Source organism: Tachyglossus aculeatus, chromosome 8 (genome assembly GCF_015852505.1).
Source record: "Tachyglossus aculeatus isolate mTacAcu1 chromosome 8, mTacAcu1.pri, whole genome shotgun sequence".
Lineage (NCBI taxonomy): Eukaryota > Metazoa > Chordata > Mammalia > Monotremata > Tachyglossidae > Tachyglossus > Tachyglossus aculeatus.
In genome coordinates this window covers 21,288,045-21,300,814 of record NC_052073.1, presented here as the reverse complement: position 1 = coordinate 21,300,814, position 12,770 = coordinate 21,288,045, and the positions used below count along the sequence as shown (strand labels likewise).

At 46.5% G+C, this 12,770-nt stretch overlaps 1 protein-coding gene across 1 annotated transcript; it reads right to left on the bottom strand.

Moving 5' to 3' along the window:
- Positions 1-359: 359 nt before the first annotated feature.
- PPDPF (pancreatic progenitor cell differentiation and proliferation factor) lies at positions 360-10,384 on the bottom strand. The gene is made up of 5 exons (XM_038750305.1): positions 10,239-10,384; positions 3,292-3,381; positions 1,795-1,872; positions 1,272-1,368; positions 360-767 (listed from the first exon to the last, which is right to left on the bottom strand). The coding sequence occupies exons 2-5, from the start codon at positions 3,344-3,346 to the stop codon at positions 653-655; spliced, it is 345 nt and encodes a 114-aa protein (XP_038606233.1). The 5' UTR covers positions 3,347-3,381; positions 10,239-10,384; the 3' UTR covers positions 360-652.
- Between the last annotated feature and the right edge of the window lie 2,386 nt (positions 10,385-12,770).

Genomic DNA, 12,770 nt, shown 5'->3' with positions numbered 1-12,770 from the left:
ACTTACTGGTCAGTTGTCCCATTAGCACTAATTTACATGAGGATGCATTTTATCACAAAGTTTAATCATTTTATGACTGTACTTTTTTGACTAGTGAATGCTTGCTATTTGTGTTTGCTTCTGTCTTTCATAACACTGAAAGCTTGAGGGCAAGGACTGTATCTTCCTTTTGTTTTATGCTACCAACAATTTGCCCAAATTGTGGCAGCTCCATAGCCCAAACACCTAGGGAAGCATCTGACTGGACCTAAGGTAAGTCTTCTACTTTTCACCCTTGTCTTCTTTTGGCTTGATGCACAAGGCATAAGGGGCTCCTTCCTTGGAAGGTTTATGCTTGAGGAATTAAGCCCGCACCGGAGTTAAAAGGTTGCTGAAATTTTATTAGTTTCCACTGAGTACAAATTTAACAAAAAAGTTACCAAGGCTGCTAGGAAAGCTCGTTCTTAACTTGGGAGTAAAAAGTTTGATTTGTGTTTTTGGTGTTTTGCTTTCTTTAAAATAAAAAAAACACAAACTAGTTCTACTTAGGCAGCCTGTCTATACTAAGGGGAAAGGAAAGGAGGGGGGGGGGAAGGGAGGGAGGGGGGGGGAAATGGGCTCTGACTCCTAGCGTTTCAGAAGCATCGAGCAGCAGCAGCAGTCTGCCACTTGTTCACACAGAAGGCCCAGCACTGGGTTTGCTGGGCTCACTGATGTGGTGCTTCCTCATTGCTTCCTGAGCCAGGTCACAAGTGATCATGCCATTAGCCACCTGGAAAGTTCCTGAACTGTAGAACAACAACAACAACAACAAAAAAAGAGTGAAAAAAAGAGTGAAAAAATCAGAGGTTTTCAATTGCTACAAATCCCTTCCCTTCCTTCCTCTAACAAAGATATTAGCACTATGGACTACTTTAAGAAGAACTACAACTTTAGGATATAGAGGAAAAGCCTAGACACATAGGTAAGTCAACAAGACTTCTAGAGTTCTAAACACTCACTATCTTCCATCCCAGCCACTCTTCCTCTCCCCTACTCAGTTCTAGCATATTCCAATCTGCTTCTGGTCCTCAGTGTTGATGATAATTACTCAATCTCACTGGAGAGGTTTGTATAGGATGAATGAATAGCATATTAGATGGACAATGCTAGCCCCACACAAGATAAAGCTAGCTCCTACCCTCTGGGTTTAGTTTATATTTGTCATGACCCTTATTCTTACCCCAGACATTTCATTCTTTAACTGTTTGAGGTTTCCACGAAATCTCTCTCCAAAATGAAAGCCTACTTACTTCTCTGGGGATTCCAATACCGTTGTCATGAAGGGATGGCTTGATTTTCCAAAGAAGAAGCTAGTCCACCAGTGGCCCGGGTCTGACTTGGGAAGACCTAAGAAAAGAGGACGGTGGTTACTAGGTCTAGCAACAAATTAAGTGGTATTAAAGCATGAGGCCACAGAACTTATTTCCTGACCTGGGAAAATGCCTCAAGCAAATCAATAATTTGTAACATTCTAATCAAATTTTGAGCCAGTTTATTTTTTAAGTAATACCAGTTTCTGGAATTTGTCCATCAGTGCTGTTTTCACAGAGCAAGAGCATAACTAAGGTTCAGTACCAGCGATTAATGAATCTGTCCTACAAACCAGTGATATAGAACGGCAATCAGTTGGTGGCTTTCATTCATTCAATCGTATTTATTGAGTGCTTACTATGTGCAGAGCATTGTACAAAGCGCTTGGAAAGTACAATTTGTTACAATGAAGGCACAAAGTTTTCGGGGTCATTTTTTGGAGGAACAAGGCTTTATCCCTACCTGGATGGTGGGGGATAACCTCCCCAGAGTATTCAGCACTTCCACAGGAGCTGTTGCTGGAAGTGGAACCCAGACGTCCTGTGAAGAAATATGCCCATGTTTTAGAATATATGTATGTATTTTGCTCCCATTATTCAAACAGGGGCTTTTCATTAAATTATTTTTTTTTGAAGAAGGCCAGACTTGTCTTTTGCCTAAATTAATAGTATAAGGATATCACCACCTCAGGACTTAAGGGGACTTTGTGACACTCCCATCTTATTCTCCTTTCTCTGCCTAGATTTATATTGTAAGTTTTCTGGGGAAAAATAAGCACTACCCTTTTCTTAAAATTTCAGAGAAGAAATTTCACCACTTTAGTTTTTCCATAGGAATATTCAGAAAAGGCGAGAGATCCACCAGCTGGGAGAAGTAATCTACAAGTTTCCCCATACCAAAAGCAAACCGTAGTCAATTATAAACTGAAATGGGTTTTGTAGTTCTGTGCAAATTACCATTACTGGATGTTGAAGGATAACTGTCCCATGGTTATAACTAGAGTTGTGGATTCCGTAGGCAAATAGTCTCTAGGGGACCCAATCAAGAAAGTCATTTTCTCAATGCTGTTAAATTCTTGAAGGCTAAGGCAATTGAGAACACCTCTGCACTTACTCTGGCCAGAAGACATTACCCAGAAGGACAGCAGTTTTCTAAAATCAGGGTGGAGGTAGGACAAATGTGGAGCCAATAGGGATATGTACAGAAGGGGAGAATCAAGGTATCATTTGTGTCAGGGTCTGGCATCATTTCCACTAAGCACACTCGCTGAGAGGGAAGGGAAGGCAGCACAATTAAGGCCATGTCACAGGCCTAAAAATGACTTGTTCTTAGCCAAAAATGTAATGTTGCTTTCTTGGAATATTAGATTTCATCAACAATGCTAGATTTTAATTAAACGTTTAGAAAGAATTTTCAAAATTCCTACAAAGGTGTGAATAGGATGAATGTAGGCTTTACTTCACCAAATCCCACTAGCTCCAGACTAAGGAGTATCTATTACAGCCCAAAGGTGGTAAGCTGAATCCACGTTATTTGAGGGCCTAATGAGCGAAGGGCTCACAGAACATTTATTCCCCACAAGAAGCTTAAACAAAATGGAAAACTGAATAGTAAGCATACGGGATTCATTACTATAGGAAGTTTCGTAGGCAGAAAATGTTAAGAGGGCTAAATAAATTTGTGGATGAAGGGCCCATAATAGGTAAATCTTTAACCAGAAATGGATGTCGAGGAGGGCAACCATCATCCTATTTGTCCACTCATCTTTTGAATATGATAGGAGAGAGAAAACCTAGGAGTGATGGTCCATTGGTCCCACCAAGGTTTGGCATAGATCATCTTTTTACCTCTAATTGACTAATCCCAAGCACTAAGGTGGTGGTCTGCATATTGCCAAAAACTCAATACGTACAAGTAGGTCACAATTCTCCCCCTAGATACATAATATCAGGAACTTACGCCTGTAGTAGTCATGGGTTGCTACAAGTGAGCCGCTTGATGGGATTGCTGCCATTGTTGCTTGTTCTTGTTCCTTAGGCTGATGTAAACCTGGGAAGAGGAGAAAGGCATGATCAGACCAACCTGTTTATCTCATCTGAACTACCCAAAGCATATACAAGCCTCCCCTAGATTTGCCCAGGAGTCCAAACTGTGAGTGAACGCTGAGCTACAAACTTTCCTTGACAAAGAACCTTAAAGTTTCATTTAGACAGATAATAATAATAATAATAGTATTTGTCATGCACTATGTTTGGGGTAGATATAAGATAATCCGTTCCCACGTGAGGCAGATCCCTAATGAAGACAACAAACACATCTTTCTATTCTACTGAAATTGGGCCTTCCCCTTGTGGATTTTCCTCAGTGAAAGAACAATGAAATCTTGGTTACTTTGCTTTTGTAAATGATCCAAAGTATTTAATGTTTTCTTAGAGTAATGTTTCCCTTTACTACCTACTCAACGAAAATATCCAAGGATAATCAATGTACCAAAAGGAAATAATCTATAAACTAGCACAAGCAGAGAAGTGTTTTGATTTCAGCGCTTAGTACAGTGCTTGGCACATAGTAAGCACTTAACAAATACCATCATTATTTTTTTCCAGTAAGTACTGTTTTGAACAATTTCTGGATTTTCTAGTGCTAGACTACAGGGACTAAAAAAACAGCAGTTCAGCACAGTTTAAATCGCTACCTTTAGTTCAATTTTAAATATTAACAACTGTATTTCTCCCACCTTTATTTACTCTTAATGACATTGGGTTCGTATCCCAGCAGAGCCTCAACTTTTTCCCTCTAGACTGTAAGCTCGTTGTGCACAGGGAATGTGTCTGTTGTTCTCTCCCATGTGCTTAGTACAGTGCTCTGCACACAGTAAGCGCTCAGTAAATAGACTTGACAGAAGCAGCTCAGCAAGGAACAGTTCACATGCATCCCACAAAAAAACCAGGAATTTTTTCATGTTGAATTTTGTATTCTTATTGACAACTGTGTGGCAGAGGAGACTGAAAAGATCATTGTATTCCCAACTGTCCCTTATGTACTATGTAAACCATCTCCTTTGGCAATGCAAGCACTTCCTTGGCATAGTCTAAGTGATGCATTTACTCAAAATGGTCACCTTTTTCCTGGCTGCTGGACACTGGGTCAGTCTTTCCACCACTGTTCCCTCTCAGTAGCTCACACCTCTATCCCACTGTTTAACAGTATAATTACAGTGTTCTTTAAAATCTCCTTAGAAAATCAGTGGTATTTATTGGGCAGTTACTGTATGTAGAATACTGTAACTAAGTGCTTAGGTTGAAAACATGCTTTAAACTCCCCACCTGGCTGCACCCCAAAAGCCAGGAGACAGAGAAACATATAAAAATACATGTTTCCAGGATTCCAGTAGTATTCAAAGTGGCATTTCCTTCCCCCACAATTTGTGCTTTAATGTTTCATCACTCCTGATGTGTCTGTCTCCAATCCCTTCTCCCCACGCAAGCTCTTGGGAAGCGGCGTGGCTTAGTGGAACGAGCACAGGATTGGGAGTCAGAGGTCATGAGTTCTAATCCCATCTCTTCCACTTAGCTGTGTGACTTGGGGCAAGTCACTTCACTTCTCTGTGCCTCGGTTGCCTCATCTGTAAAATAGGGATTAAAGGCTGTAAGCCCCATGTGGGACAACCTGATTACCTTGTATCTACCTCAGCACTTAGAACCGTGCACATGGTAAGTTCTTAATAAATATCATTATTATTACTGGGCTACGAGCCCCGACCCAAAAGGGGCAGAAACTGTGGTTAAATCCCCTCTGTATATACTCTCCCAACCCACGGCTTAGTGGAAAGAGCCCAGGCTTGGGAGTCAGAGGATGTGGGTTCTAATTCCACTCTGCCACTTGTCTGCTGGGTGACTTTGGGCAAGTCACTTGACTTCTCTGTGCCTCAGTTACCTCATCTGTAAAATAGGGATTAAAAGTGTGAGCCCCGGGTGGGACAACCTGAATACCCAGTATCCTACTTATTTTATTTTGTTGGTATGTTTGGTTCTGTTCTCTGTCTCCCCCTTTTAGACTGTGAGCCCACTGTTGGGTAGGGACTGTCTCTATGTGATGCCAATTTGTACTTCCCAAGCGCTTAGTACAGTGCTCTGCACATAGTAAGCGCTCAATAAATACGATTGATTGATTGATGGTAAGCGCTTACCAGATACCATCATCATTGTTATTATTAGGGTACTCTGCAAACACTATTTTAGTGTCAGTAGAAGCAGCAGCTGGTTGATGTCCTGATCCCGTGCAGCCGGGAATGTTTGGGAAGGAAGCAGGCTGCAGGGGAGGGGGGGAGGCTCCAGGGAACCCCACGCCCACTGCAAAACCGGCTGTAACCGGCTCGGCTGACCCCTCCCATCCTTTGCCACTAACAGGCCCTGTTTGGGGAGGGTGGGGAGGGGGAAAACTGTAGCTTCTCCCCACCCACCCGACTGATCCAGGCCGGGCCTCGCCCGGAGGGGGGTGGCCCGGCCCTGCCCCAGCCTCTACGGCCGAAAACAAGCATCGGGGGGGGAGATCGAAGGGACGAGGGGAGGTCGCCACTGCTCGTTCCCTTCCTGGAAAAACATGGCCCCGCAGGGAACCTCCCACCGCCCACAGCTTGGGCCAAGACAGCGGCTGCTGGGGTCTTTAGGGCCGGCTTGGAGGGAGGGCAAAGCTCCACCCTGGGGAAGTCACCCAACGGATTTCCCCCAGGAACTTAGTGCTGTACTAAGCGTTTGGGAGAGCATCAACAGGGCTAGTAGACATTCCCTACCCAGACGAGCGGTAAGGCTTTAAGAAAAAAAAAATAGACCCTCCCCAAACCCACCCAAATTGCTGGCACACAAAATCATTTTTCCGTCCCCTGAAATCTGGTCAGCTCGGTGCCCAGGGAAGCCAACATGGGCTCCCGGGGCCCAGCCCAAGCTTTCCTATCATTTGCGGGCCTGATTCGGGGGAACCTCGCATTGATAATAATGATGATGGTATTTGTTAAGCGCTTACTAGTGCCAAGCACTCTTTTAAGCGCTGGGATGCATTGTTGGTTCCCCCTCCTCTCTCTCTCTCTCTGCACCGAAGGCAAGGAAGGAGACAGGGAGAATCCACAGATATCGGGGGGCAGGAATTTCATAAACCGACCCAGGCCTGGGGCAGAATTTGCGGGGGACTGCGAGGAAGCCTCTTTTGTCAAGTCGTTTGGAGGTCGGTGACGGCATTTTCCCCCCCTTCTAGTTTGTCTGGGGAAAGGAGAGCCCTCGATCCTTCATCACGAATGCGGACCAGCATAAAAACTTTCATTTTCTGCCGGAGCGCGAGTCAGGTAAATAACGTGGCAAGAGAAGCTGTAAAATCTGTATCATTTGAACAATACAACAGCACTCTGAATCGCTATTAAGAGCTGTGGGGCTGGCCTCTTTGTCTTTTCTGGGCTCTTTCCTAAAGTTCATTCTGCCTTTAGAGGTATTTCAAACAAACAATTTCATTTTCAGTACACCTCCCTATTTTAATAGTTTGAATTTCCACTAGGACGTGTTTGTTTTGTAAGTCACAATGGCTTCCTCTTCAACAGCATTTACGAAAAGCCAACTGCAACCCTGTAGACAACAGGGAGACTGCAGAGAGGGTAATACAAGAACCCAGCCTTCCAGTCGGCTACCTTCAAGCCCTGCCGAATTAAACATCAACTGTATTTATTGAGCGATTATTTATTCATATGTATTGAGCGCCTACTGTGTGCAGAGCACTGTACCAAGCGCTTGGAAAGTACAATTCGGCAACAGATAGAGACAATCCCTACCCAACAACGGGCTCACAGTCTAGAAGGAGGAGACTGTCCCGAGCACTATACTAGACGTTTGGGGGAGTAGAAAGACACGTTCTTCCCAGTGTGAGATTGTTAACAAAATAGCAACACGCCCAAGTTTACTTTTAAATGCTGGAAAGTTGTTGTCAGTGTGACATTCTGCATCCTGGAATTTGTCATAGTTTAGTGGCACCAGAAATGGAAACTTTCGAAACCAGTTAGGAGGTTGGCATGGTCAGATGTATTCGGAACCGACGATTCACTTGCCCATGAAAGGAAAGGCATGTGTTCCTATAGTGGCATCTTCAAGGTTTGATTACCTCTGTTTTCAGAAACAATACTTGCTAGAAAATGATCTATTCAAAATTTCCGCTCGTATTGCCAATCCTTCATGAAATGCCTTATAACCTTACTCGTTCGAGCTAACCCCAAACTTCCTAGAAAATGATCTATTCAAAATTTCCGCTCGTATTGCCAATCCTTCATGAAATGCCTTATAACCTTACTCGTTCGAGATCCCCCTACGTGGGCCACTACTTTCTTCCTCCAAGTAAGTCACCAGAAGCCATTCTTCCTTGGGATTAAAAAATGTGCAGCACAGGAATTTCGCCAATTCAAACGCACTAATGCGATAACCGCCAGCCGGACGGAAAAATGATTTTATGTGCCAGCAATTTGGGTGGGGTGGGGAGGGTCTATTTTTTTCTTAAAGTCTTACCGCTTGTTATGGGTAGGGAATGTCTACTAGCCCTGTTGATACTCTCCCAAACGCTTAGTACAGTGCTGTGCACACAGCAGGCGCTCAATAGATACTATTTGGTGATAGAGAAGCTTGTACTCTGGGACTTTTGCAGACCAATCCTTGTCAACCATGCCCTCCCGAAGCAGCGTGGCTCAGTGGAAAGAGCCCGGGATTGGGAGTCAGAGGTTGTGGGTTCTAATCCCAGCTCGGCCACTTATCAGCTGTGTGACTTTGGGCAAGTCGCTTCACTTCTCTAGGCCTCAGTTCCCTCATCTGTAAAATGAATAATAATAATGATGATGGCACTTATTAAGCACTTACTATGTGCAAAGCACTGTTCTAAGCACTGGGGGGATATAAGGTGATCAGGTTGTCCCACGGGGGGCTCACAGTCTTAATCCCCATTTTACAGATGAGGGAACTGAGGCCCAGAGAAGTGAAGTGACTTAAGTCACACAGCTGACAATTGCCAGGGAAGGATTTGAACCCATGACCTCTGACGCCGAAGCCCAGGCTCTTTCCACTGAGCCACCCTGCTTCTCAGTGAAAACTGTGGGCCCCACGTGGGACAACCTGATCACCTTGTATCCATCCTAGCGCTTAGAACAGTGCTTCGCACGTAGGAAGCGCTTCATAAATGCCATCATTATTATTATTATTATTAACTTAGACTGTGAGCCCACTGTTAGGTAGGGACCGTCTCTATATGTTGCCAACTTGTACTTCCCAAGCTCTTAGTCCAGTGCTCTGCACAGAGTAGGCGCTCAATACGACTGAATGAATGAATGTTGCCAACTTGTACTTCCCAAGCGCTTAGTCCAGTGCTCTGCACACAGTGGGAGCTCAATAAATACGATTGAATGAATGAATGTTGCCAACTTGTACTTCCCAAGCACTTCGTCCAGCGCTCTGCACACAGTAAGCGCTCAATACGATTGAATGAATTAATGTTGCCAACTTGTACTTCCCAAGCGCTTCGTCCAGCGCTCTGCACACAGTAAGCGCTCAATACGATTAAATGAATGTAGCCAATTTGTACTTCCCAAGCGCTTAGTCCAGCGCTCTGCACACAGTAGGCGCTCAACAAATACGATTGAATGAATGAATGTTGCCAACTTGTACTTCCCAAGCGCTTAGTCCAGCGCTCTGCACACAGTAGGTGCTCAACAAATACGATTGAATGAATGAATGACTGTTGCCAACTTGTACTTCCCAAGCGCTTAGTCCAGCGCTCTGCACACAGTAGGCGCTCAATACGATTGAATGAATGTTGCCCACTTGTACTTCCCAAGCGCTTAGTCCAGCGCTCTGCACACAGTAAGCGCACAAATACGACTGAATGAATGAATGTTGCCAATTTGTACTTCCCAAGCGCTTAGTCCAGCGCTCTGCACACAGTAGGCGCTCAATACGATTGAATGAATGAATGTTGCCCACTTGTACTTCCCAAGCGCTTAGTCCAGTGCTCTGCACACAGCAGGCGCTCAATATGATTGAATGAATGAATGAATGTTGCCAACTTGTACTTCCCAAGCGCTTCGTCCAGTGCTCTGCACACAGTAGGCGCTCAATACGATTGAATGAATGAATGTTGCCAACTTGTACTTCCCAAGCGCTTAGTCCAGCGCTCTGCACACAGTAAGCGCACAAATACGACTGAATGAATGAATGTTGCCAACTTGTACTTCCCAAGCGCTTAGTCCAGCGCTCTGCACACAGTAGGTGCTCAACAAATACGATTGAATGAATGAATGACTGTTGCCAACTTGTACTTCCCAAGCGCTTAGTCCAGCGCTCTGCACACAGTAGGCGCTCAATACGATTGAATGAATGAATGTTGCCCACTTGTACTTCCCAAGCGCTTAGTCCAGCGCTCTGCACACAGTAGGCGCTCAGTAAATACGACTGAATGAATGAATGTTGCCAATTTGTACTTCCCAAGCGCTTAGTCCAGCGCTCTGCACAGGGTAAGCGCACAAATACGACTGAATGAATGAATGTTGCCCACTTGTACTTCCCAAGCGCTTAGTCCAGCGCTCTGCACACAGTAAGCGCTCAATAAATACGACTGAGTGAATGAATGAATGAATGAATGAATGAACGAGCCGCCGCGGCCCCGAAGGCGAGCTTCGCGCATGCGCACCGCGGCCGCCCCCGCCCCTTTGTTTCCTCCGGGGCTGAGCCACTTCCACGCGCGTCCAGCAGGGGGCAGCAGGCGCGCTCGCGCCCCAGCTCGGGACGGCGGTCCAGCGGGCGACCCTGCCCATCGGGCGACCCGCCCCGCCCGGCCCCGCCCGAGCCTTCGCTCCCCGGCGCGGGCAGATCGACGGAAGGGCCTTTTACCTTCAGTTGAGGCGCCCGTCGGCGCCCCGCGGCTGGCGATCACTGGTGACTTGGCTCAGGAAGGGGAACGCTAGGCCACGGAGCCCATTGGTACAGGAGATCGCGGGAGGGAACTCCACGTCCACGAACTGTAAGAGATCTTCGGATTTGAGGGGCGGGGGGGGCGGGCACCCGCTTATATACGGCGGCCACGCCCAGGCCCCGCCCACTCGCGGGCCCCGTCCAATCACACGCTCCGCCCCATCCTAGCCCCGCCCACCGCTGGCCCCGCCCACTCCCCCATTCATTCATTCGATCATATCTATTGAGCGCTTAATGTGCGCGGAGCACCGTACTAGGCGCTTGGGAAGTACATGTTTGCAACATGTAGAGACAGCCCCTACCCAACAGCAGGTTCACAGTCTAGAAGGGGGAGACAGACAACAAAGAAAACCATATAAACCAAATAAAATAAATAGAATAAATATGTACAAGTAAAATAGAGTCATAAATATGTACAAACATATAAACATATCATCATCATCATCAATCGTATTTATTGAGCGCTTACTGTGTGCAGAGCTCTGTACTAAGCGCTTGGGAAGTACAAATTGGCAACATATAGAGACAGTCCCTGCCCAACAGCGGATATATACAGGTGCTGTGGGGAGGCGATGTACAAGTAAAATAGAGTCATAAATATGTACAAACATATAAACATATCATCATCATCATCAATCGTATTTATTGAGCGCTTACTGTGTGCAGAGCACTGTACTAAGCGCTTGGGAAGTACAAATTGGCAACATATAGAGACAGTCCCTGCCCAACAGCGGATATATACAGGTGCTGTGGGGAGGCGAAGGAGGTAAGGCGTGGGGGATGGGGAGGGGAAGGAGGGGGCTCAGTTCATGCATTCATTCATTCAATCGTATTTATTGAGCGCTTACTGTGTACTAAGCGCTTGGTAGGAGGGAGATGGGGCTATCACCTGGAGAGAACTGTGGGGTCACAGAAGGGTTTTTTTATGATGGGAAGACGTGGCCTGTTTGAAAGCAGTGGGTAAGAGTCGGGAGAGGTGGGAGGTAAAGGGCTATCTCCAGTGGCTACCAATCAATCTGCGCATCAAGGCAGAAACTCCTCACCCTGGGCTTCAAGGCTGTCCACTACCTCGCCCCCTCCTACCTCACCTCCCTTCTCTCCTTCTCCAGCCCAGCCCACACCCTCCGCTCCTCTGCTGCTAATCTCCTCACTGTACCTCGTTCTCGCCTGTCCCGCCATCGACCCCCGGCCCACGTCATCCCCCGGGCCTGGAATGCCCTCCCTCTGCCCATCATCATCATCAATCGTATTTATTGAGCGCTTACTATGTGCAGAGCACTGTACTAAGCGCTTGGGAAATACAAATTGGCAACATATAGAGACAGTCCCTACCCAACAGTGGGCTCACCAAGCTAGCTCTCTTCCTCCCTTCAAGGCCCTACTGAGGAGGCCTTCCCAGACTGAGCCCCTTCTTTCCTCTCCCCCCCCGTCCCCCTCTCCATCCCCCCCACTCACCTCCTTCCCTTCCCCACAGCACCTGTATATATGTTTGTGCATATTTATTGCTCTATTTATTTATTTTACTTGTACATATCTATTCTATTTATTTTATTTTGTTAGTATGTTTGGTTTTGTTCTCTGTCTCCCCCTTTTAGACTGTGAGCCCACTGTTGGGTAGGGACTGTCTCTATATGTTGCCAATTTGTACTTCCCAAGCGCTTAGTGCAGTGCTCTGCACATAGTAAGCGCTCAATAAATACGATTGATGATGATGCCTGTCTCCATATGATGCCAATTTGTACTTCCCAAGCGCTTAGTACAGTGCTCTGCACATAGTAAGCGCTCAATAAATACGATTGACGATAACTATGGTAGGAGACTGGGATCCACGGTTAAGGTATGAATCAGTCAGGCCCTGTCCAATCACAGGGCCCTCCCCACTCCAGGCCACGCCCACTCCCCAGGCCCTGCCCAATCACAGCCCCTCCCCATTCCAGGCCCCGCCCACCCCGGGGCCCCGCCCCCTTTCGCCCGCAGCCAATGGGGTTGGAGCTGTCACATTACTCATCTTGGGCGGTGACGTTTTGGAGCGGTTGGATTTACTGAGCGCCTACGGCGGGCGCTGTACTAAGCGCTTGGGAGAGTCCCGCCCACTGTTGGGGAGGGACCGTCTCTATATATTGCCAACTTGTACTTCCCAAGCGCTTAGTACAGTGCTCTGCACACAGTAAGCGCTCAGTAAATACGATTGATTGAATACACAGCCGTCGTAGACACGTTCCCAGCCCCCAGCGACCTTACAAAGATATTTGGCCCAGATCCTCTCAAAGAAGAGGATTTCAGCCCCAAATTCATCATTCATTCAATCGTATTTATTGAGCGCTTACTGTGTGCAGAGCACTGTACTAAGCGCTTGGGAAATACAAGTTGGCAACATATAGAGACGGCCCCTACCCAACAGTGGGCTCACAGTCTAGAAGGGGGAGACAGCGAACAAAACAAAACATATTG